The sequence below is a fragment of the Melampsora larici-populina genome (genome assembly GCF_000204055.1).
Source record: "Melampsora larici-populina 98AG31 unplaced genomic scaffold MELLAscaffold_136, whole genome shotgun sequence".
Classification (NCBI taxonomy): Eukaryota; Fungi; Basidiomycota; class Pucciniomycetes; order Pucciniales; family Melampsoraceae; genus Melampsora; species Melampsora laricis-populina.
Window position 1 is genome coordinate 3,746 of NW_006768900.1, and position 22,048 is coordinate 25,793.

Genomic DNA, 22,048 nt, shown 5'->3' on the forward strand with positions numbered 1-22,048 from the left:
TTCAGATTTGAGTGCAAGGAAGCGGAGGTGGTATGCGAGGTTTATCAAACAAGAAGTCAAGACTAGTTGATGTTATTATTGTTGTTCCTATTGCTATTTGAAGACTTCTGAGATAATTGATCTTTGGGAAAAGATTATGAGGAATGTGATGATTCATTTCAAGATCATACCACTGTGGATCTGGTTGACTCACAGTGATTTATCGTTGGTAAATCAGGTCGTAAAGCAGCTCATAGTGGTTTTTATGCGTTTACTAATTTAGTTGTTACACGCATGATTAAATTTCGCGGTCGGGACCGCAAAATTTACGATAAAACACGCCCACCATAGTGGGTGCTCTAAGTTGATTGTCATTGATCCTGACTTCTCTGTTAATTAAAAACTTGCCACACATCATCTCATAGTAGGAAATGAACTCTTAAAAAGCAGCTGAATGCAAATAGCACATATAAACAATTCAATATTGAATAGGAGGGAGGCTATTACAAAGTATAATCTCAAGATAAACCATGGTGACAAATATATGATAAGACCATTTCTCCAAATATTTTCACAAGATGGTCAATGGTATTTTGGTGTGTGGAATTTGGAGTGAGATCCAGAAACTTAAAAGATAAATTTGAAGGTGCCAAAGCAAACAGTTTCTAGATTACCATCTTGACAAAAAAGATGATCAGGACTGCCAAGTGTATAAGACAGCGGCCTGGCCGAGCGGGCTAGGGTCAAACTTGCGTTTCTCAGGGTAATATGAGCATAGTTCAAGAAGACTTTTTATTCCAATGGATTGAATTTTGTATATTTGATAGAAGTCAAATGTAATTGCAGGATATTTGAACCTGTGTGATTCTTGAGCCCGTTGCAGCGTTACAGATACCCAAAAAATGTAGGCTATGCTGGATCTCACTTTGTAAGGTACCATGCTTATACGTGTTTCTTTGTAGATAATTATGGTGTTCAAACCTGTGCAAGAAATTTGCAATTTTTGTGAGAGTTCTGTGCAAGTTCTTTTAAGAGCATCCACAGTGGTGGGCTCCAAATTGGGGCTCCAAATCGAGTGAATTCAAATTTGGTGGGGGCCCAAATCAATCCGGATGCAGTCGTTCGGACTTCAAAAGTGTGGATTCTATGTGTTTACACACACTTTGAGATTGGTGCGCGTGGGCTTACATGTGTGAGGTATGGGATTGAGCAAGTGCGGGAATTTGGAGCCCGGCTTTTTGTTGCCAAATTTGTAGCCCAAAGCTCGAACTTTGAAGCCGGCTACAAAAAAAATTGGCGATGGGGACTGCCATTGCACCAAAAAATCGGGGCTCAGTCACCAAATTTGGCGATAGCCCCGATTTGGAGCCCACCACTGTGGATGCTCTAACATCCTGCATAGAACTTGCACGGAACTTGCAGACTTAAGGCTTCTCGCTTTGAGGCCAAATGATTCAGCTTGCGCAGTTTTTTCAAGCGGGGTTGTGAAAAAATTAATTAAGCAAGATCCGTGCAAGAAATCTTGCACGGATCTTGCACGTTGGTCTTGCAAATTTCTTGCACAGGTTTGAACGCCATAAATCCAGGAACAATTTCTTCTTTATAAACTTTCGGGATACAAGAGCCGATATGGGTCAAGAAAAATCGCATTCATCCACCTCTTTTCACCTTTGAAAATTGAGCCATGGCCCCGCTCCTGTTCAGTGGATTCGGGCCCGGGTAAGGGGCCGTCGTACTTTCGGGGGGATACTCTACTTCGGGGTCAATTTTTCAAATCCCACAGGTTAACCAAACATTCAAAAACTTGAAGCTGCCAAAAAAAACTAGCGAAATCCACTTTCACCAACAACAAAAAAGAAAAGGAACATTGAAACCTCAAGACCTGATGACTAACACTTCAAATCCAAACCCATCAAGAATTGTCAAATTCAAAAGTCATCTTCATTTTACCTATCGTCTAGTACTCTCACTACTTTCACATAGACCAATAAGAATCGATCAGATTAGACCAGACGATCATGAACCAGGTTTAATTGGTAAACATCAGCAATATATTCTCATCAAGACATCTCTGGCAAGGATACTGACGAAGCATTTGTTTGGTGGTTGTGGGAATGGACTTTTGTAGAAGCCGAAGTCTCATTTTTACGTTTACTTGAGAAACTTACCAATGGTACTACCGTGGAAATCTCATACACCGGAACCTCAGTTTTTTTCGTGCCAGGAACATTGACTGGAGGACAAATCACACATCAAACCCCATTATCATCTTCAATTGGTTACTTTCTTACTCCAATCTTAGCCTTAGGTCCATTTTGTAAATTCGATCTTAATTTAACTCTTAAAGGTATCACCACAGTAAATGATGAACTTTCAGTGGATGTTCTACGTGTAAGTGGTTTACCTACCTTAGGGATGTGGCTTGGTGAAGATGCAGGAAAATTAGAATTGAAGATCAGTAAAAGAGGTCATGCTCCTGAAGGTGGAGGAGAATGTTGTTTTAGATGTCCATCTGTAAAATTCATTAAAGCTGGAATCAATTTCACGGAGACTGGGAGAATTTCAAAGATTAGAGGTATTGCGTAAGTTTTGAAAGTTTTGAAAGTATGAATGTAATATGCAAAACTGACTGAGATTTCAATTTTTTAGACACTCTGTTCGAGTATCACCTCAACTTTCAAATCGATTGGTGGCTGCCGCTCGTTCAGTATTGAATCGATATATTCCTGACATCTACATTTATACCGATGTCTATCGTGGTGCCGACAGCGGTAAATCCCCTGGATATGCATTAAGTTTACTGTCAACCTCTACAACTACCGTCCTACATTCAGCAGAAGCGATCTCGCATCCAACCTCTACACCGGAAGACGTGGCCATATTGGCTTGTAGAAGGTTACTTGAACAGATACGACGAGGAGGATGTGTGGATGAAGGATTCGAGTGGTTAGCAGTTTTGTTTCTGTTGCTGAGTAATCAGACAGATGTAGGAAGAGTGAAGATTGGGGGCCCTATGAGTGAAGGGATGGTGATGTGGTTCAGAGACCTCAAAGACGTCTTTGGAGTTCAATTCAAGATTAAACAAATTCCTCAAACATGGGTTCCACATGGAGATGAAGAGGAAGATGAAACGACAGAGAAACTTGTAGCTTCTGATGAGTATCTTGTAAGTGCAGTGGGCTTAGGATGGATCAATACTGCCAAGTCTGCAAAGTGAAGGATAATGCATATATTTTCTTGAGATCTATTTTGTTTGAATTTTGTGTACATTTATTTTCAGGAATCACTTGATACTCCTGTGAATCAATTTCTTAGTATATGATTTAGAATCCTACATTGTAGAAATAAGGTCAATAGAGATTACCAATCAAAATGATTGATAATTGTGCTGAATTTCATCAAGCTGAAGGTGTTGAAGTGATGAGACCTCGCTTGGAGATGTTTAAGATCCGACTGTTTGTCTCTCTGAATAGCTTGAATTTGTCATCTACTACTTGTGATCCTTCGAGCTGTGAGACCTTGACGCTATTGGGACTATTGATTGCACCAAGCTCAACCTTACTTTTTGGTAAAGTTTTTGTTTCTCGCTTATAATTTATTTATTTTCTAAACTATGGGGAAATTTAAATTAGCATTTTACGCTGTAAAAATTCTTTGGTCACAGAGAAATGGGTTTTTACCTCAAAAGTCTAAACTCGTCCATGGAGATATGTCACAAGTTATACCTTGGTTAGGACTGGCAATCCTACATCAGATAAAATGTATCACAGCTTCAAGAAAAGAATGATGAGATTCATTGAGGCTTTTGGAGATTCGAACAATCAATTAAAAACTAGCCCCATATTTCTACCTCATAGGTATGATCAAGGTCCAAAGAGCATCATCCAATTGAAAAACGTAGAGAAGACAGATTGATGAACCATCTTTGGATATAAATTACATAGATTTGAAAGGATGAAAAAATTTCAGTCATGGTACTACTGCACAGTATCTTTTAAAACAATTATTACATTGATCAGTTCTAGGAGTCAAATTCCTTATCATTTGTCTATCAATTAAAGCACAAGCAAGACAAGCAGGCCATTCTGGATCAAAAGTGGTACCTTGTGATTGAGTTGCAATTGCAAATCCATTATCAAAAAATTGACCAATCAGTTCACCCTACAAAAGAACATATGTATCTTAGTCAGTGAGATTTCTTTTGAAGATCTTGAGAAAGTGATGGTGAATTATATTTACGGTATAAGTGGTTTGTGAACTTTCACTATCTGTTTCTGCTACTGCACCATAATTTGGTAAATAAATTATCAAAGGAGTAGGTGGTGGATCATAACAACCAAAGAATGTAGGCCGCTTAGTATATCCGTTTTGAAAAAATGTACCATCAATTGCATTCGGTATCCTTGATTTTTTTTGCCAATTTTTTGTTGCAACCAAAAATAAAAATTTGAACTTGGATCAGATAAAATATTTTCTTGGCAATTGCAGAGTTTGGAAAGGTGATGTCCTTCTTCCGCATAAAACTGAAAAAGATATGGAGCTTACTTTGGAAATCTGTATCCACTATATTCAGGCAATTGGGTCTTCAGGTAAGTCATATATAATGAAGTCCCATTTGGGTCTATGAAAAATCACACATCAGTCTTTTCTTCTTCCTTCATATTAACTCTATAAAAAGGCTTACATCCACCCGTATGACCTTCAGTCTCAACCCTTTCTTCAGCAGACTATAGCAAAATGAAAATTCAATTTGACATGAAGGGCCTCAATGATCATTTGAAGAGATTAAAGTCAAACTTACTGAATCAATTGCAATTATAACATCTAATTGTCTTATAGGTTGAATCAATGGAAAAAGTGGAATATTTTCACTAGCTAAACCTCCATCAGCCATTAAAAGCATTTCGGCATCACTATCAAAAAATCTTGCAGGAGGTGATGCACCAAGACCTCGGAAAGTATTAGGAACCTTTCAAAAAGGATCAGTCAAGATAGCTAGGAGTACAGGTTTAATTTAAGAAGTTCTAGAAACGGATTATTAGACTCAACTTTTCCTTCGAAGGAATCATCTTTCATGAACATGCGAAAAATCTTTGAAAAGAAATTCCTTTTGTGTGGAGGTCCATCCACTGATGATAAGATGTTACTTGACATACCCATGATAAATCCTATTTTTTGATTGGATAATATTTCCTTAGTCACATAACAATCCACCAGAATTCATCAAACAGAGGTTAAAAAGACTTAAACATACCCGCATTATCATATCCTTCAACGCAAACATCTCGATCTTTAAATGAAGGTGCGGCTGTACCTAAGTATTGAATAGGTATAGACGCATTTAAACGTGGATTCCAAACAGTGAAGTCTTCTGGAGTATATTCATCTAAAAACCAAGCATAACAAGGGATCAAATCATCTATTCAATTGGACTTCAAAGGGATTTTGAAAACTAGGAACGGTATTTTGATCTTTGAACTTACAAATTGGGCATTGAATTGAAATTGATTGATGAGGACTTGGTCTACTTAGTGATAAAACTATCACAAATGGAAATTCACGATTTTTATAACCACTTGTATCACGAATTGATGACCATAAAACACCTTTTCCTTTATCATGATCATTTCTGACCAAAAAGGAACACATATCATCAATTAAAAGACTTTGATAGGATGAATGATTTTGGCTTTTTCCAAACTTACATAAAATGCCTAGCAACAATCCTACCCCAAGCGCTGTATCATTTTTAAGAAGAAAAAGAAGTCAGATTTTGATTCTTTTTGACCTGGTTTGGTTTTACTTCAAAGAGTTTGACAAAGAAAAAAGCTCACTCTACAAGTGTGATAGGAAAACCTGATTCCTTTTTCTCTTTAATCACATGATATATATTAGGATAGTCTTTTGCAATATTCCAATCCCATAAATCATTTTCTTCAGTCAATCTCCAAAGTGTTTGATTTAAAATTGGTAATCTTTGGAAATTTGATGTAGCCTGTTTTTGATTAAGTAAAAAGTTCTTAAAGTCTTGAGTCATAATCAATTCTAAAGATCTCATGTTTTTGTGGAAAACTCACCCATGATCCTAATAACCAAGCTCCTCTTTGAATTGGTAGGCAAAAGTCGGGAAAAAGTATTTAGAAAACTCTTTACTATGTATGTCTGGAAGATAACTTACCCAGATAATCCAGAAGCGTATGTAGCCAATTGAACTAAACCACCAACCTTAGCATCTACAGCTTTTTGATTTCTACCATCAAATCCTTCGAGAATTGATGCACCTAAACATAATGCTCTAACCCCACCACCACTAATTGCAAAACCAAAAGAAGGTAACGTATTCATTCCAATCCCTCCTTGATGTTCAGCTTTAGCTAAAAATTGGTTTACATCAAAATTATTAAGTTTGACTCGATTTAAATAATCTTTCCATAATGGGATTGATTTGGATGATTTTTCTTTTACATAATTTGTTTCTGCTTCACTTAGACGAGACTATAAAGTCAAAAAGAATATCAAATCAAAATGTTAACTTTTGAATCTTATCATATTTTCATTAATCTTGTCTATGAGTAATAGATAAATAAATTGTAAAACTTCCACAAGATTTCCTTTGTGTCTTTTTACTTACATCTCCTGTTTCTGAAAATCTAAGATTAGGTCCATTTGGACAAAAAGTTCTAACAGGTTCATAATCTCCACTAGGTGAACCTTCAATAGCTACGTCTCTTTTCAAGAATTTAGAAGCTTGAAATCCTTCAAACGCCAAAAGAAACATCACCAGAATTTTGAACCGACAAAGTTGATATCCGTTCATCTTTCGGTTTCTTGTTGTCATTGATTTTGATTGGTTATTTTCACTTTGAGTAAATGTTTCGAACGGTTTTACTTGAAGTTGAAATGAATCTCCAAGATGTGTTTTTAAAGCTTGCAGATTAATTTAAATAATTTTGTGTTGAGAAAAGATCACTTGTAGGTCATGAAAGATGTTTGATGATTTTACATCTGAGTTTTAAGATCTGATTCTCCCTAATCCTTCCCTGAATCCTTGGACCTGCGGAGTTGAGAACTGTTTGAGATTGAATCACAAAAGCACTATATCTGGTTGCTGAGTTCACAAATTGTTTCATCACATCCCGACAACTCCGACAATGAAACTGATGTTTGTCTTGCGTGAAGCACAGAAACTCTCGTCTCACAATGCCTTCCGCAGCCGCTTCGTAAAATATGCACGTATCTTATACCTCATTTTTTCTGAGTCAGGATACTAGTACGTAGCTATTTTTAATTGCTGTTTCAACTTCAAGTTAATCAACATTCAGACAACAAAATCGAATTTGACAATTTATGTCCTCCAAATCCATGATCAACTTTCCCCAAAATACATATATCAAATAACAATCTAGCTTTTATCCTTCTCATCGTTCCAAGAGAAAACTGGAATCAAAAGAGATGAATGGGTTTTAATTTTTAATTTTTTTTTTGTTTTGCATTTTTCGGTTTCATTTTTGTCTTTTGTATCAAAGAACAGAAAGATGTACAACAGATAAAAGTGATCAAACAGATTAGATGTAAAAGTATACAAGAAGAAAGCAATCAAAAGAAAGATTCAAAAATGATGTGAAAGTAGATCATCATGAGCATCATATCTAAGATATCGAAGAAGCAAAAAAAAACAATTGATAGATAAAATCAAGAGCAAAGAAAAAGGTCATAAGATCAAACGAGATGAATATCAATTAAGCAAATGATGATATTCAAGAAAGCAATCCAAGAGATGGATTTAAAGATGAATCAAACATTTTTTTGTGGGTGGGTAAGAATGAAGGTATCAATCTCTACGAGAACCCGAAAAAGCAACCGGTAAATTAGTCAAAGCTTGAGTTTGTAATTCTTCACTTTCTCTCGGTTTTTTACCCCATAATCCAAAACCAGAGAAAGCTGCATTAGGAGAAGGAGGTGTGACGAATGTACGAGCTAATAAACCCCAACGTGGTTTTGAAATTGGTGATTCGATATCAGTTGGTAATGGTGGTAGTTTTACACTTGATGCTTCATTTGTTCCATTGGATGAAATGAATGTTTTGAGTGCATCTAAAGCTGCTTGTGATGCTAATCTAGAGTCCTCACTGAAGAAAAAAACAAATTCAAAAAGGTAGAGTAAGTATTTGGATTAGTTGATATAGATGATCATGTATATAGGCTTACCTTTCATTGAGTTCAATTCTTAGTTGTGTGCATTGTAATCGGAGTAACTCTAGTTCTTCTTTATCACTTGTTCCACTCGAGGAAGGTTCTTCAGATAAAACAGGTGAGGTTGTACTAGATCTCGCTGGACTTCTTGGTGGTCTGATAGGTTTACCAGTACTAGAGAAAAGAAAACCAGGTCTCAAGAAATGATTCTCTTGATTTGAAATTGAATTACTACCGTCACTTAATGAAAGTCTTTTGTGAATAAGACCATTAGTCAAATCTTTACCAAGAAGAAGTGAACCTGAACGTTTGGGTCCACCAAGATGATGATGATGTTGAGAAGAATTTGAAGAAACTAAATTAAGTGTAGCTTGATAATTTTGTAAGCTACGACGTCTATCTTTCGATTGTTGTTCAAGTTGAAGTCTACCTAATGCAATCTTACTTTCTTCTAAAGCCTTTCTTAACTCTCTAATTTGATCCTCAGATTGAAGTTTAACTTTAGATAATTGATGATTCTCGACAGTAGTACCATTCATAGTAGATAACAAAGAAGCCATTTCGTCTTTCACATCAGCTAATTCCGAACATAATGAAGCATGCGCTGAACGTAAACAACCTAAATCGAATAATAATTTATCATTGGATTCTAATTGATTGGCAAGTTGATCGGCTAAAGTTGAAATCACTTCATTTCTTGCTTCTAATTCTTCTGCATCACGTCCTGGTTCAAGTCGATTGAAATGCATTTCTAATTGAGCTGCTAATTCGTCTGTTGGTAATGCTAAAAGATGATTGATCATATCATGTAGTTTATCTCCACGTGGTGGTATAGCAGAAGGAGCTAATCCACATATTTTCTATGAAATAAAATTGATGAATGGATTAGTATCATAGATATGAAAGAAAGCAAAAAAGACGAAAAAAAGAGTATTAGAAGATTACTAACGTTTTGTTGAGATTGATGACGATTGAAAGAAAAATCACGATCTGTAGGTAAAGTAGGTGAAGTTTCCTCTATCGAAGGAAAGTTCCAAACGTTTGATTTTCCTGTCCAGTTATTTGGTTCACTACTTTGAGTTCTTTCACGAGCTTTAACTGAATTCAATTTTGATGCAAAGTTTTTCTTGAAATCGTCAGTACCAAGATAAGCTGAAGTTTTACTACCACGTCTTTCAGCCAGACTACAAGTACTAGTAAGAGAATTGGCTCGAGTTCTATTGATTTGAGTGGTCTTGCTGGGGATCACCGACATTGAAGGTGAATGTCGTAATATGATTTGATTTAATCTTGGTGGACTTGATGGTTCATTACCGATGGTATCTTCAGGTAGGTTAACGTCAAGTAAAATTGGTAACTCTTGTGGTGAAGTGATCGAGAGTTCTAAGATAGGTTCAGGAATGGTTGATTTGGAATCTTCATCACCGAAGGAGCTTGGTGGAGACGAGATAGAAGAAGAGATAGAAGAAGGTGAGATAGAAGAAGGGTATCTTTCTGAAGAGCAATCGCTAATAGATATGGAAGTCATGATTGGTAAAGGGTAAGATTGAGAAAAGTGTAAGCTTGGATCTAAAACAGGAAAGTTGACGATGGACGATAAATGGTCCCTTATATAGGTTTTCGAAGACGACACTGATGGCTCAAAAAATTGATATCAATCTGGACTGATGACTCTCCAAATCGAAAGAGACGCCGATTGGCAATCGAAGCACACGAAAAGTTTCATGACAGATGGAAATCCAAAGGGGGCTGAAAGTCAGTCACCTCCAATGAGTGAACATCAGATCAGTGCGAATCAAAATGTGACCAGGTGTTTTGAAATGGGCTATATAACAATGATAGATGATCATTTGAACTTGGCGTCACTTTCGAATTTCTTGACTTGCTATTCCGAAGCGTGCTTGAACTCCAACCTTTACAAAGTTGTCTTCACCTAACGCCCCATCAAAGACAAATGTGGTATCAGTCCAATTCAGTATGATAGTTCAGCTGCTGAGGATTTGAATGCGGCTCGATAGCACTCGACATTATTGATACGCAAAAATCCAATATGGCCATTTGCCAATTCTTCATGCGGTCATAATCCAACCCGGGGATTTGGTCCAAAAACAGTCATCTACAACACTGCCCATCATCTTAGCACCATGTTGACCTGATACGTACAACTCTACTCTGCCATCTTTTGTTTGTTTTGGAGATCTTCAACGCCGCAATTGTTCATCATTAGGTTCTTCATAGTCATCATTCCCCGATCTAATCAGCCATTTCGTGGTCGGTTCGCGTACCAGCTTCTGTGACTCATGTGTATGATAGTCGATTCGAGAGTCGTATCAGAGCCAAGTCTTGAGACTTGACCAAGGGAGACTTCTCGAGCAAATTCCCGCGGGCTCAGTTCGGTTGACCTTCTCCGACTTTTGAACGAACCTGAGGTTTTAATCGGTTTGTTTGATAGATATCAACAAGTCCGTATTAATCAGGAAGATATAGCTCATGAGGCATCAGAAGTGACAAAACCATGTGACGCCGAAATTGACGAGGACTGTGGAAAAAGAAAGTGCTGGTGCTGAGTAGGCATGTATCTTGTGGTAAGGATGGATTTAACAGGGTAATATAAGAACTATAACTTTCATGTGCTACTCCTTTACAGCATTTTCGTTTATGATAAAGTACATTAAATCGACACAGGCTTCGGATAGGATTTCAGAAGAAAGATATGGAGATTCAGAGTTTTTTTTTGAATTTTGCTTTTCTTGTTCTGCAATTCGTTTGAGATACATCTTATAGAAAAATGAGGGACTACCAATGTATCGCAGGCGCTTCAAGTTCCTTTGTTTGAGTTGTGCCACCGTCCGGCCTGGATTGACGTAAGATTTCCAACGTTTTGTGATGGAACCACAGGCGTTTCTATACTTGGTGTTAACTTGAAAGGAAGCTCCTACTCGAGTGAACTTTCCTGAAGGCTCGATCGAGGGCCTGGTACAGATAAGGTCCTTGTTACCCCGCCATAAAACTTCTGTCATCCCGTCACAGAATCCAAGATCCACTTCACATTTAAGATCTGGCCACCAAAAACCTCCACCTTGGACGTCAAAACCTTGGTGCTTGTAGGCGAGTTTGCCTGTCTGTTTGTTGTACGGTAAGAATATACCCAAGGACCAACCAGGTTTGTTCGGGTGAGAATTAGCTTGATCGCACGTTTCTTTATATAAAAATTTGGACATGGACTTGAAGTGTTGTGTATAAATGTTTTGTATTTTAGGACGACGGAGTACACATCGTCTCCACCAGTAAGAGAGCAGCTTACGGCTACGCTGTACCCTCTTACAGGGACGACGGCCACCTATAAATGTAACGGGGCGAAACTGCGCCTCGTATACGGATTGTATTAAATCTACTTAGACTTACGTAGTGAGTTTAGATAGGGAAGACTTAGGGAATGGACGATGTCTGATGGGGGACAGAGGGCACGAAGGTATTCTCGAAAAGATAATTCTTAGAGAACTGGTTCTTAATTGCAAAGAAGGAGCGGCTCTATTTATACGCAACAACATAGAGCAGAGACTTCGGAAGTAAGAGAAATGCAGTAGGTCAAGAATGGGGTTCCCACTAGTTAGCTGGTATGGGGACCCGTTCGGCCGACACTCTACCCTTGTATATCTGAGCTTGTCCTCCTTGCTTGAGGCCTTTAGCCAGAAAGGTGCATCATCGTTTATTGAAGATGATCCCTTCAGCTATTCTTGAGACGCTTGTCTTAGGACGAGCGTCTCTTCACTTCTAAGCGATCTCATTGTTAGAGTCATCTCTAAGCTAATCCACTCGAGGCTCTAGCCTTCGAGTGGAGTCTTGTCATTCCCTGCATTCATCTTGGGTAGACAAGTTCTATGTCTGGCTCAGCACGAGTTGATCAGTGATACCCTAGTATTACTTCCTGTACGTATTCAGTACAGCTGTATGTACAGGAACCTCTTCTGAGCCATACTGTAGCCCTGCTACAACCATCCCCCCCTAGGGTTGAGCCGTCACACTCGGCGAATTTCCAAACCTACCAATGATTCGGATTCTGGACCGCGCCGCCTTCTTCTGGGCACGCGTCATTTTTACCGCCTCTGTAGCTAGTTCCATTGGAACTTTCTCTTGTACTTTTTTCTTGTTTTCCTGCAATTGTTTCGGCAAAGCCCACGGCGAGATCAAGGATGCATCCCGCACCTTTGCCGGCTGCAGCCGATTACCATTCACCAAATGAGGAAACAACGAACCCATTGGATCCACCAACCGATACACATTTTGACCTAAGCTGTCAAAAATTTCGAATGGCCCATGCCATTTGGGCTGCCCTTTCGTTGCGGTTTCATTCCGTAACTTAACACATTCTCCTACGGAATAAGATCGCAGGCTGTTACTGTGAATTACACCAGCATCGAATTTTTTCTTATTTTCGATTGCTCTGGCTTGCTGCTTCTCGCGAGCCACTGCCCTGGTCAGTTGAAGTTCCGAAAGACGCTTGCGCCTAGCTGCTGTAGCAGCATCCGGACTTACACCTTCATCCGCCAGTACTGGTGGTCGTAGCTTCGCATGATCCCCTATGAGACGGGGCTTCACACCATACAAAAGTTCAAACGGCGACCAACCGGTCACCGTGTTAGGATTTATCCTAACAGAGAACACTGCCTGTCTCAAGAACTCCGGCCACCGTGTTTCATCACCGGTGCCATTTAGCTTGAACAACGCTTTCTCAAGCAAACCATTGAAACGCTCAGTTTTTCCATTGGTCCGCAGATGATACCCAGAAGTATTCAACTTCCGGATATGTGTCCTCTGATAAAAACGTCAAATATCTTTTGACAAAAAATTCAGACCTCTGTCCGTCAGGATTTCAGAGGGGACACCAAATTGGTGAAACACCTCATTGATGCATACGTCGACGATGTTCTCCGACGTAGCTTCCTTAAGTGGTACTGCTATTGGCCACCCTGTACAGTGGTCAATAATCGATAGTACCCACTTAAATCCTTCCTTTGATTCCGGTAGCTGGATGAAATCCGCGCCCCACCGTTCAAAAGGGTCAGCACTTGGAAGAGGGTGTTGCAGACCGTTTTCCAACCCTTTCTTTGGATTGTCAAAGATCTGACATTGTGGACAAAATTTGCAATACTCTTCAACATCCGCATACCGCTTCGGCCACCAACCTCGGCCCTTAAGCAAAGCCAACGTACCGTCCCGTCCCCTATGACCAGACACTTCATGTACGCTATCCAAAACATCCCCCCGATGATCGAAAGGAACAAACGGGGAACGTTCATTATGCACATACAGCAACTCGTCTTCCCCTTTTGAATACTCAAATTTATCAATAGATGACAGAGCAAGCGCCTTGCTTGTGGCATCTACCCAGTCAGGTAGTACTCGTTGCCCCAAAATATAAGGGATCAGCAACGGCCAATCACTTGGGTCCCTCAAAGCGTGACCCAGCTCCTGTACCACCATCAAATCGCTACGGCGACTCAACGCATCAGGTACAATGTTTGTACTACCTTTCTTATACTCGACTCTGATTGTCATCTCAGCAAACTCATCTATCCAGCAATGTAACCGCCGAGATGGCAGCACCTGGCTCTTCAAGTATACTAAAGAGGCATGATCAGTACAAACGATCGTATCCGCCACCGCGCCTTCCAAGTATACTCTCCATTTTCTCCATGCATTCATGATCCCCAGCAATTCCTTTTCTTGCGCTGGGTAGTTTTGTTGAGCCGAATTCAGCTTTGAAGACTCAAACGCTACTGGATGCTCCAGCCCATCATCTCCAACTTGCAACAAAACTGCTCCTGTAGCATAATCACTGGAATCTGTTTCCATGATATACGGTTTACTCACATCTGGAGTACCCAGCACAGGAGCACACTGCAGCGCTGCTTTCAAACTCTCGAAAGCAGCTTCATGAAACGGCAGCCACTCCACAGGCTGCTTCTTCTTCACTGCCCCAGCCGTCAGGCCGTGCAACGGGGCTGCCAACTTAGCAAACCCCTTGATGAACCGTCGGTAATACCCCGCTAGCCCAAGAAAAGCCCGGACATCATACACGTTGTTCGGACGAGGCCAAGTCCTGATGGCCTCCACTTTTTCAGGCATTACACGTACGCCTTCTTTTGAGATCACATGCCCCACAAACTGCATTTCCTCAGCGAAAAGTACTGACTTCTTTCCACTAATTTTCAGCTGGGCCGTTTTCAAAGCCTCCAGTACTTTTTCGACATGGATCAAATGATCCTCAAAATTCTTGGAGTATATTAAAATATCATCTAAATACACTTGTACAAAATCATCTATATATTCACGCAGAATATCTGTCATCATTCTTTGAAACGTACTGGGTGCGTTCACTAACCCAAACGGCATCACCAGCCACTCATAGTGGCCATACCTCGTCCCAAATGCAGTCTTTTCTATATCTCCTTCAGCAATTTTCATCTGATGAAAACCTTGCTGAAGGTCGAACTTAGTATAAACCATTGATCCTCCCAGTTGATCGAAACAGTCTTGAATCAACGGGAGGGGATGCCGGTCCCGCTTAGTCAACTCATTGACAGCGCGATAGTCCACGCAGAAACGAAGTTTTCCGCTGGCATTCCTTGCAAAGAGCACCGGAGACGACCATCCAGAAGTGGATGGTCGTATCATACCTTTGTCTTGCAACTCTTTGAGTTTCACTTTCAACTCATCTAATAGCAACGGCGACATTCGTCTGACCGGCTGGGAGACTGGCCCTTTTCCCTCCGTGTCAATCAGGTGATTAATCACCCTTTCTACCTGGGGAACCGCGGCAACCTCACTAAATTGATCTTTGAAACGATCAACCAAAGCTTTTATCCGATCCCGGAGCTTTTCCTCTTTGGGATCAATACTTGGCATTTCTGCCGCCACCTCTTCCCTCGGTCCCTCGACCTCCTTGATGGCTTCGACATACTCCATCGGATGACATAGGACAATCTCGATGTCCTTCTGCCTACAGAACCTCCTGAATCCTGACCGTGTGGCCTCTTCCGGGGAGCTTTCTGCCACCTGTAGTAAATGCTCCCTCTGGCGGGGAGCACAGACTCTGTCAGGGTAAAAGTCACAGGTTCTACCTAACCCGTTCTTCAACACCCATAAACTCTTATCCCAGTCGGTCCTAACGACAAACTCATTAATCCATTCAAGACCAAGTACCACGTCATACTGAGTCAATGGCACCACTCGACAGGGCACTTCGTAATCAAACGAGTTCAGTCTAAACCTTACTAGACAGAGAAGATTACACTCTACTGCTTTTCCAAAGGCTCCACTCACGAAGTTAGAGCCTTGGGCAGGGATTGTCTTCAATCCCCATTTCTTGACAAACGACAAGGATATATACTTTCTCATCCCTCCCGAATCCAGCAAGAATCTCGCAGCTTTTCCTTCAGCCTCCAAGACAAAATCTACTCGGTGTCCAGCCGAGTTGTTTTCCAAGGCAAGCAAGTCCTCAACGTTGCATGCGTTGAGTTCTCCCTCAAGCTTCAATCCAGGCCCACTGGCCGGTGGAGCATCCTTCATGGAACCCACAGTTAGCTCACCTTGCCCCTCACAGGGGACCTCTGACGCGTTAGCAACAACCTCGCCAGTCGGGACTGAGTTCACAAACATTTTTTGTGTTGGAACCAAACTCAGTCCCTTAACATCTTCCTTCGGAACCAAAACAGGCTTATTTGATTCTTCCTTCTTTTCGTCACAAACCGGTGACGAAACTTTCGAAAGCCTCCGTACCGAACACTCACATGGCAACAAAGACTCACATAACTCACATGACTCACAAGGCAAAGGCAACTCACATTCCTCAGGCAACTCACAAGGCACGGGGTGCTCCAAAGGAGCAGACTCAAAAGTGTCACTAGCAGAAATCAGATTTTCATTACTAATAGCACCAAGTTCAGGCGAAACCGACAGAGTCACATCAAAATCGCCTAGGCTTTTTCCGCCTTCTTCTTCTCAAAGAACAACTTAAGTCTTCTCAGTAGCAGGTTCAGGACACTTGGGGTTAGCCATATTACCAAAGATATGACCAGTTTAGCCACAATTGTAACAACTTTTATCCGCCATTGCCACCCGCACCGGAGCGTTAGCCTTCCTCTTCTTGTTGCGACCAGAGCCTGAAGCAGACGACTCAGCAACTTGAGTAACCTTCTCCCTAGCTTTGTCCCGTCGATAATTGTTGTCCTTGGAAATGGACCACAAGGCGACAGTGTCGAACGTGACTTTGTTCGGCTTCGCAGCAGTAATCAATTGAGCTTCAACGAAAGATTTAAGAGCCGGGTTCAATCCAGAAACAAACTCCTCCCGCATCTCAATAGCATAACCGACCTCCTTAGCTTCTTCTGCCAACACCAAAAGTCGATCATAATACTCCGAGGCGGACTCGCCAGGAAGTTGCTTGAAATCATTCAGCTTCTCCTTAATCGTGGACTTCGTAACGGTCGGGGGGAACTCGCGAAGTAAGAAGTCACAAAAAGCTGAATAGTTGGCTGGACAAAGATCGGTCCCCAACAAAGCCTCAACCTTAGTCAAAGCAATCCCCGACACATACTGCATCGCAAGTCGGTGAAAGATTGCCGGGTGAATCCAGCGCATCATCATAGACTTCTTAAAACGCTGCAGCCAGATGTTCGCATCCATCTTGGACGAACCATCAAATGGCGTGATACCCGCGTTATCCATAAGTTTCACAGCCTTGGCAAGGCTCGACTCTAAACGATTGCCATCATCCGCCAAAGAGACGGTGGCCATCTTATCTGAAAGGTATTCCAGTGAGTTAGTAACCTCATCCAACCTCTCATCAGAACATGTGCCAATTAGTAACTTACGTTCTACTATGGACTTCTTCACCTCTTCCCGGGCTTGATGAGTTACCCAAGATTGGTACTCCTCACCGGAGAGAGTGACCGAACCACCTGTCGGCTTGGGGTTGACAGATCCATCCTCCATCTTTTGATCTTCATTACCCGAGGCCGGCAACGGGGAACTGACAGAAGAGGCGTTGGAAAGCTTGATAATGATGTCGCGTTGTTCTTGCATCATCGAGTCAAGCTCTTCTTCGGTGTAAAAACCATCACTGGCCTTTGCCTTCGACACCTTGGCTTCTAAAGCGGCACGCTGAGATTTGGTTAATGCTGGCATGATAACTGCGTTATACACACAATGTTTCACAACCAAAACACGACTAGTCAGTAAGTCTCTCCTTCAACCACTGAGGTTTGCAGATCCAAAACTCACTCCTTTTCCGACGTTTGCAGGAAGATTAAAAAATTTATCGACGAAAGGTTCTAAGGAAAGTTTTGAAAGTTTCTAAAAAAAATCAAACGAAAGATTATAGAGAAGAAATCGAAGAAAAGGATTTTAATGATCTTATCCACACAGAACAGAACAAAAAGAGGGATTCTAAAAACTCTCGCTACCAGTTGTAACGGGGCAAAACTGCGCCTCGTATACGGATTGTATTAAATCTACTTAGACTTACGTAGTGAGTTTAGATAGGGAAGACTTAGGGAATGGACGATGTCTGATGGGGGACAGAGGGCACAAAGGTATTCTCGAAAAGATAATTCTTAGAGAACTGGTTCTTAATTGCAAAGAAAGAGCGGCTCTATTTATACGCAACAACATAGAGCAGAGACTTTGGAAGTAAGAGAAATGCAGTAGGTCAAGAATGGGGTTCCCACTAGTTAGCTGGTATGGGGACCCGTTCGGCCGACACTCTACCCTTGTATATCTGAGCTTGTCCTCCTTGCTTGAGGCCTTTAGCCAGAAAGGTGCATCATCGTTTATTGAAGATGACCCCTTCAGCTATTCTTGAGACGCTTGTCTTAGGACGAGCGTCTCTTCACTTCTAAGCGATCTCATTGTTAGAGTCATCTCTAAGCTAATCCACTCGAGGCTCTAGCCTTCGAGTGGAGTCTTGTCATTCCCTGCATTCATCTTGGGTAGACAAGTTCTATGTCTGGCTCAGCACGAGTTGATCAGTGATACCCTAGTATTACTTCCTGTACGTATTCAGTACAGCTGTATGTACAGGAACCTCTTCTTAGCCATACTGTAGCCCTGCTACATAAATGAGAAAGCTTGAGTTCGATATGAAAGCATGAGTAGAACAAAGAGAAGCCAAAAATGATTCACTCGCCAGCAACTTTTGATGGATGATGAGCTGGGTGAAATCCCACCGCGCCCAGATGTCCTCGTACCATGTCACTGTTCCCCGTGATTGGGTTTGAAAATGTGCGCTCTTCGTGTAAATATTCGGCAAGATATCGTAGTTTGGAACATTGTTTTGAAGACATAGAATCGAATGGCGTTTGACAAATCAGAGCAACTACCCTCAAAGAACGCTTGTCCGTTAAGACCCACAGTTTGTTGTCCTTGATGATCATAGCTGGCTCTTGCCCAAGAAGTGGCTCGTCCGTATACTTTTCCTTATCAGGGTTATCTTCCACACGAACTTGGTGAATGTGTCTTTGTAAGTCTGGTCGATTGAGGACTATCTTGACATGGCGTGTTTTTCTGTGATGATTTCGTATCCTCTTTTGCGCTGCTTTTATCAGTGCGGGATCCTTCAAAATGCTGGATGAGTTCCTTCAAAAAATGTAAAGAAATGTGAAACACAGCACACATCACCCGTCTCAGCTTCTGGTGGCTGATAACGAAGCCTTTCTTCCTTCGCTCTTTCACGATGATGCTGCCGTACCATTGGGTTGCGTATGGGGAGACTATAGTGGCTCTCAAACCTGACCCAGTTTCAAAAAACCGCGGTTGCCCCAGTGAATTTTTGCCTGGGAGCTGTCAACAAAGGTCAACGTGATACACAAAGTTACTGCCAAAAAACAACTGGGTCAACTGGGTTTTTTGAAAACCGGGGCAGGTTTGAGAGCCACTTATGTAGGATTTGAAGACAAGACCGACGCTCAGCTGTAACTTTAAGTCGCTCCGAGATGCGAACGATGTGGAAACGTGCTGGCTTCCGCTGAGCGTGCAGCCGAGCATATCATGTTACTGTTTACATATTCCAAATTCTGTTTTTTGACAAGTCACGTGACGGTCTATTTGAGGTTTAAACCGAGCCTATGTACATAATCCGTTGGTGAGCATAATATTTGAAGGTGATGTGGCTTGAAAGACTCCTGGCCATCCAGATCCTAAACCAAGTGAACGTTTCACTTTGAAAAACTTATCAGAGGATTCAAATCATCCATTAAACCAGCGATAAGGAAAACAAGATTATGGAGGACACGATGAATAACAAGAATACCTTACCGATAGAGATCATCATCCAAATCTTGAAAGAATTTGTAAAGAATTTAGAAAGAATTCCCGCCAGGGCTGGTTCACTCGATTCAGGACCTGATTTTACAAAGTCGTCGTATATCGAGCTAACCAATTTAAGATTGATATCTCGAAATTGGTCTGAAGCTGTTATACCGTTTTATTATCAAACGATCGTTATATGGGATTCGAAACGCGCTCAGACGATTTTAGACAATTGGAAAGCTGATTTATTTGAACCTCACTTTTCTTGTCCTGTTCGGCAACTTAAAATCCTAAAGCTTCGGTATTCGGAATACCAATCAGATCAAGCTGAGAATGATGAAATTGGTGAAGCTTTTAACTCAAACTTTGACATGGTGACTCTCTTCGAGGTGCTAACCCAAAGTTCTTTCGATTGGAATTTTTAGGTCAAACAGCATCCACTCCAGTTTCAATGAATCAATTAGCAACATTGATAGAATTACTTGGTAAAAAGTTGAAGACTTTGAGCCTCTGCTTTGTCTATCATAACAATATAGGTATTTCGCCTCGAGTGATCAAAGCCATTGAGAACATTGAAGATTTGAAATCGTTCATGATCTTTAGCGGACACGAAGATTCAAAATATAGAACTCGTAATTTAAAATCAATAACAGAATTATTCTCAGCAATGCCCAAAATCGAATGGTTAAAATTTATGTGTGGTGCAATAAAAAAATTAGATTTCAAACCTACGGCCTTGACCAATTTACGTTGCCTTTCTTTTTCTTATGACAAGAATTCAAAAGTGTTATCAAATATCATTCGAACTTCAAAAAGCACTTTAAAATTCATTGAACTTAATTCTGCTTTTGAAGATTGTCAAGATTTGATTCAAATTTTTGAACCGATTCAAGATACATTAGAAGGGCTGGGTACAATGTCATTTAGTGAAGATCTACCTGCTGAATTTGCAAGTTTAGATTTTCCAAAGTTGAGAGTCTTGATAGACCAGTCTACCCGTCCTTATCGTGTAATGAGAGCAACAAATGAACATGTTCTAGCAGCTCCAATGTTAAGAAATGTTAGAACAGTGGTCACAGCCATAGAATCTACTACTTATAGGTCTTATTGGGATTTGACAGATTTATTAGTTGGTGTGGAAGAAGTACCCAGCTTTAAACATTTTGTTTTGACCAAAGAAGCATGGATTCAAGATTATATTGTGATTCCTCCTAAATTTATGGAAGACTACAAATCTCGTGGAGTTCAATTGCATGTTACAAATCAAGTTTCATGTGATGAACTGATGGTCCGTATTTCTTCTTCTTATCACACATTAAGCATTTCAAGAGTCTAAAGCTCTTAAATTTTTGTACTGATCTCTGCGTTTAATAACTAGGAATTGGATCTTAAGCTGAACGGACCGATGAACTAGATACTCAAATCTGATCATCGAAACTCCAGCCTCAGCACCCTTCACAATATGTTCAGCAGTCAGCCAGGATAAGTTTCTTGAATAAACGCAATGATTGGAAACTGCTTTCCTATGCTCTTGAGCAATGAGACAGTACAAAGATTTTGATAAAAAATTGTAGTCATTGACCTTGCGAGTCGCAGTCGGTGTCAGGTTGTATTAATTTGGGCGACATATGTAAACCTTGAGGTAACCTTTCTGAGATTCTTGATTTCGGAGTTACCGGGATAGCAAACACGGGAAATCCTTGCCACAGCCTGCCACAGCATTGCACCTTCATTTTAAGCGTCCAGATAAGACCTTTGGTCTTATCGGCTGTTTTTGGAATCATGATATCCATATTCAGATTGAGAAAACCAAAGCAGGACAAATTGGATGAATCCGTCTCAAATTTATATGTATGTACGACAATTTCAAACACAAAGCTAGGACTCGGCACCAGGAGATCACCGAGATGAGGTTGTGGTGAAGGCATAGAATCATGGCTTTCTAGTTGATACCAAAGTAAAGTCCAGGCCTTTTGTTCGTTCGTCAAGGTCATGAGAGTTATCATCAATGGACTCTTGGATAAGGTTTTCATGAGCCCGTTCGGAAGTAGACTTTGTCATGATTGATAGGATGACTTGTTTACTTTTCCGTCCTTTTGCGATTTAGAAGCTCCAGCGGCTTTAAAGGAAAAGATTGAAGCTATAGAGATCGTTCCTCAGTTCCTTGTCGATAGCATTTTTCATTTGATAATCGAAGTTTACAAAAACGATTCGGGTAAAATCAGATTTTCATCTCACCTCAACAAGTCTTCTTCAACCAAAATCTTAACTACGCATACATTTCCGCAAACTCAGCAAAGTCCCACGTTGACGCCGTGTCGCAGCGTGTCGGCGGCGTGGGACTCTGTTGACCTTGCACCTTCAAACCATTTCGTAAATAAGTTTCACCACTTCCTTTCAAATCACCCTCACAATAACTTCAAATCAGCTCACATTTGAGTCATTCTCAACATCATTTTCAAGATTCCTTTAGAGTACATAGTCTCAAATCAGTGTCATTAGTCTACATAATCAACTATCAAGTTCCTCTTTGTCCCGCTCAGGTTCCAGGTACGGGTGGGTGAAT

The 22,048-nt window shown here is 40.7% G+C and overlaps 5 protein-coding genes across 5 annotated transcripts; 2 read left to right on the plus strand and 3 right to left on the minus strand.

Annotated features, from left to right (window-relative positions):
* Positions 1 to 1,795: 1,795 nt before the first annotated feature.
* Positions 1,796 to 3,235, plus strand: MELLADRAFT_46210 (uncharacterized protein; the record flags this gene model as incomplete). The annotated part of the gene is made up of 3 exons (XM_007419161.1): positions 1,796 to 2,015; positions 2,108 to 2,561; positions 2,629 to 3,235. The coding sequence occupies 3 exons, from the start codon at positions 1,865 to 1,867 to the stop codon at positions 3,194 to 3,196; spliced, it is 1,173 nt and encodes a 390-aa protein (XP_007419223.1).
* Positions 3,236 to 3,948: 713 nt separating this feature from the next.
* Positions 3,949 to 6,757, minus strand: MELLADRAFT_85114 (uncharacterized protein; the record flags this gene model as incomplete). Its single annotated transcript, XM_007419167.1, has 13 exons — positions 3,949 to 4,140; positions 4,219 to 4,381; positions 4,525 to 4,600; positions 4,664 to 4,706; positions 4,781 to 4,948; positions 5,110 to 5,147; positions 5,234 to 5,365; positions 5,463 to 5,608; positions 5,685 to 5,717; positions 5,814 to 5,974; positions 6,057 to 6,081; positions 6,158 to 6,474; positions 6,611 to 6,757. The coding sequence occupies 13 exons, from the start codon at positions 6,755 to 6,757 to the stop codon at positions 3,949 to 3,951; spliced, it is 1,641 nt and encodes a 546-aa protein (XP_007419229.1).
* A 1,053-nt stretch (positions 6,758 to 7,810) lies between these two features.
* On the minus strand, positions 7,811 to 9,700 carry MELLADRAFT_85115 (uncharacterized protein; the record flags this gene model as incomplete). The annotated part of the gene is made up of 3 exons (XM_007419166.1): positions 7,811 to 8,108; positions 8,188 to 9,032; positions 9,122 to 9,700. 3 exons carry the CDS (start codon positions 9,698 to 9,700, stop codon positions 7,811 to 7,813), a joined length of 1,722 nt encoding a protein of 573 aa, XP_007419228.1.
* A 1,105-nt stretch (positions 9,701 to 10,805) lies between these two features.
* On the minus strand, positions 10,806 to 11,393 carry MELLADRAFT_114288 (uncharacterized protein; the record flags this gene model as incomplete). Its single annotated transcript, XM_007419165.1, has 1 exon — positions 10,806 to 11,393. One exon carries the CDS (start codon positions 11,391 to 11,393, stop codon positions 10,806 to 10,808), a length of 588 nt encoding a protein of 195 aa, XP_007419227.1.
* An 8,540-nt stretch (positions 11,394 to 19,933) lies between these two features.
* MELLADRAFT_85117 (uncharacterized protein) lies at positions 19,934 to 20,896 on the plus strand (the record flags this gene model as incomplete). The annotated part of the gene is made up of 2 exons (XM_007419162.1): positions 19,934 to 20,770; positions 20,861 to 20,896. The coding sequence occupies 2 exons, from the start codon at positions 19,934 to 19,936 to the stop codon at positions 20,894 to 20,896; spliced, it is 873 nt and encodes a 290-aa protein (XP_007419224.1).
* Positions 20,897 to 22,048: the final 1,152 nt, after the last annotated feature.